Below are 2,857 nucleotides of genomic sequence, written 5' to 3' on the forward strand. Positions count from 1 at the left end.
TTCAGTCACATACACATTTATTATTTTTTCCATTACACGACATTATATGAGTTCAAAATGATATTCAAGTCAACCAAACATGCATACAATAATATTATATGCATACTCTTGAATACACCAGCACAAGCACAACATCACTTGTTACACTTGAATACTCTTTATATATATATACCAGTCACATACACCTGTATTTTTTTTGGATTACATGACATTATATGAGTTCAAAATAAAATTTAAGTTGAAAATGTCACTAGAAGTACAGTCACATTCGAATTCGATTGATATACACCAAAAAATATGCCATATACACCCAAATATATACAGTACAAAGTTTATATGTATACAAACTCAGTTCAAAACATGCACAAAAACAGATAAAAAAATATGTTAAATCATTCACCAAAATTACGTAAAACAGTATAAACGACTTGAACAGTTTCACCAAAACAGTAGTATCAACTTTAAACCAAGAATATATGATGAATCTACTTAATAAGAGAGAAATACGAGGATAAAATGCTTCACCTTTGAAATCAGAAAGAGAAATATGAAAAACCTAGAAGATCAGTGAAATAGTACATTCAATAATGTTTCTTCTTTTTTTTTGGTATTTTTTTATGGAGATTTTGATGTTTGCTTGTTGATTTTGTTGACTGTTGGCGAGGAGTTTGAAAGTTTCTTCAGTATTTTCGAATGTGCTTTGAATCTGGACAATTGTGGATTTGATTGAGGAAGAAAAAGAGTCGTTCATACTGGTGAGTAGCTCGCCTTGGAAACGGTTGGGTAATGCGCATGTTTAACACGCTTGAGTTGGGTGAGAGTAGTTTTTGTTAGACTTGGCCCAATTTATAAGACTTGTAAGTCAAAAATGTTTGTATGTGTAGCATGACTATTAGATATAATCCCTTTATATTTCCCTCGGCATACTTTCATTAATTAACTATACAGGATAATAATTCGAATATTTTTAAATTTTTATTAATATTTAAATGAATAATTTTTTTAAACAATACTAACTACTAAGTAAATAAATTATTTTTATAACTAAGTCTAATTAAGTCTATTTTTTTCTTATGCATTTCTCTTTTTTTTAATTAAAATTTTTTGTTATTAATCTTTAAGTTATTAAATCAACTTAGTTGAACTTAGCTATCAAAATAATTTGAGCATGTAACATCATTGATTAAATATATATAACTTAGAACTCTTAATTATATTTCAACTACTCTATGCTAATCAACGCAAAGCCTTGGATGGTGAGAGGAAAGTGACTGAATATCATTGTTAACACATGGGATACCTTAAGGTACAAGTTTGGTTCTCATTATTTAACTTATTCTGACCAGTGACCAATTCTCAAGATAGCATCCTAACAAGTTCATAAGATCAGAGTCCACAATTTTGCAGCACTTTAATTTTCCTACCGTCTTCGATGATGGCAAATCAAGATAGAACTATTATTACCAACGACTATGATCCCGATAAATTAGCGTACGATGTTTTTCTTAGTTTTAGGGGAGAAGACACACGCTACTCCTTCACAGGTTTGTAAACTTAATTTAAGTGGAAGTATTAATTAATTAAAATTTTAAAAATTGTGATTTTTATTTTTAGATTGATTGCCATAATAAATTTTGTTATAATAGAATCTTGGTTAAAGATTTTTTTTTTCTTTTCCTTCTTTTAAATGTTCATCAGAATGATAGTTTTGTATTTTCGATGAAATAAAAACAATAAAATGTCTTATATTTTTGAATGAGAAAAAAATAATCTTTATATGTGTTATTATCTTTTAATCTTTATAGTATACAAATGGGAAGCTCATATGCTGACGTGGCGCTCATACGTTGAGTCTGAGAGTTTATTTGCTTAGGTGTCGTCACTAGAAATTTTTAGATTTATATTTATAAATTATTATTTGCTCAGGTTGTTATTTTCAAATTTTAAGTTTGGGTTGTTTTACTTAGGTTGTTGTTTTTTAAATTTTAAATTCTTTTATTTGTTTTTGAAATCCGTTGTACATAGATTATTTTTGTTTATTCATCTTATTTATTTAAAAAATTCACCAAATTTAGGGAATTTAAATCATTATTTTTTTTTTCAGAATTCTATTTGTGTTGTCTTGGCTACTATAAGTCATATTATGGATACTCCAGACTGGTGGTACGGCCAATGTGAATGCAACAGGTCCACATATGCTTTTACAAAAATTTTCAAATGTTCAAGTTGTGGCCGTCTCCTTTTATCCATAACTCCAAGGTTATTTATTTATTTTTTTAATTTAAAGTCTAATCAGAATTGATTAGATATTGAATAAGTCTATGTTTAGCTTTTTTTTATGATGTTTTTTTTTTATTAAGCAGGTACCGAATAAAGTTTGGTGTCATTGGTGACTCTGACTGTGCATGTTTCGTAGTTTTTGACAAGGAGGCAAAATACGTTTTGGGAAAGAGCTTACTTGATCCACCCCTATTGGTAAGTTCTAACCAATATTTATTTCTAAAAATATTAGTGGAGATATTTTTAATGTTAATTTTTATATTATTTATTATTAATATATTATGTAATACCCTGCAGAAAGGAGATCTATCGGATACACCTACACTTTTGCTCAACCTAATTGATAAGACCTTTCTCTTCATCATTGAAGTTCAAATATCTGATAATCCACATTTTTCACCTTCTTATAAAGTTAAGAAGATGATTGATAATGTGGACCTTATAAATAAATTTAAAGAGACTCACCCTATTCAAATTGTGAGTATAATTATAAGTATACTTTCTATTAAAAATTAATATATTTTTTGCTTCCTTAGTCATTAGTAGTATCTAATTTATAAATAATAATTAATAATTA

The 2,857-nt window shown here is 27.7% G+C and overlaps 1 protein-coding gene across 1 annotated transcript in view; it reads left to right on the plus strand.

The window, feature by feature from the left end:
* Window positions 1–1,353: 1,353 nt before the first annotated feature.
* LOC110275528 (disease resistance protein RUN1-like) overlaps window positions 1,354–2,857 on the plus strand; it is a 16,719-nt gene continuing 15,215 nt past the window's right edge. Inside the window, exon 1 of the mRNA XM_052254170.1 lies at window positions 1,354–1,544. Within this exon, the coding sequence (XP_052110130.1) occupies window positions 1,433–1,544 (112 nt within the window). The 5' untranslated portion in view covers window positions 1,354–1,432. The remainder of the gene's footprint in view (window positions 1,545–2,857) is intronic.

Source organism: Arachis duranensis, chromosome 9 (genome assembly GCF_000817695.3).
Source record: "Arachis duranensis cultivar V14167 chromosome 9, aradu.V14167.gnm2.J7QH, whole genome shotgun sequence".
NCBI lineage: Eukaryota > Viridiplantae > Streptophyta > Magnoliopsida > Fabales > Fabaceae > Arachis > Arachis duranensis.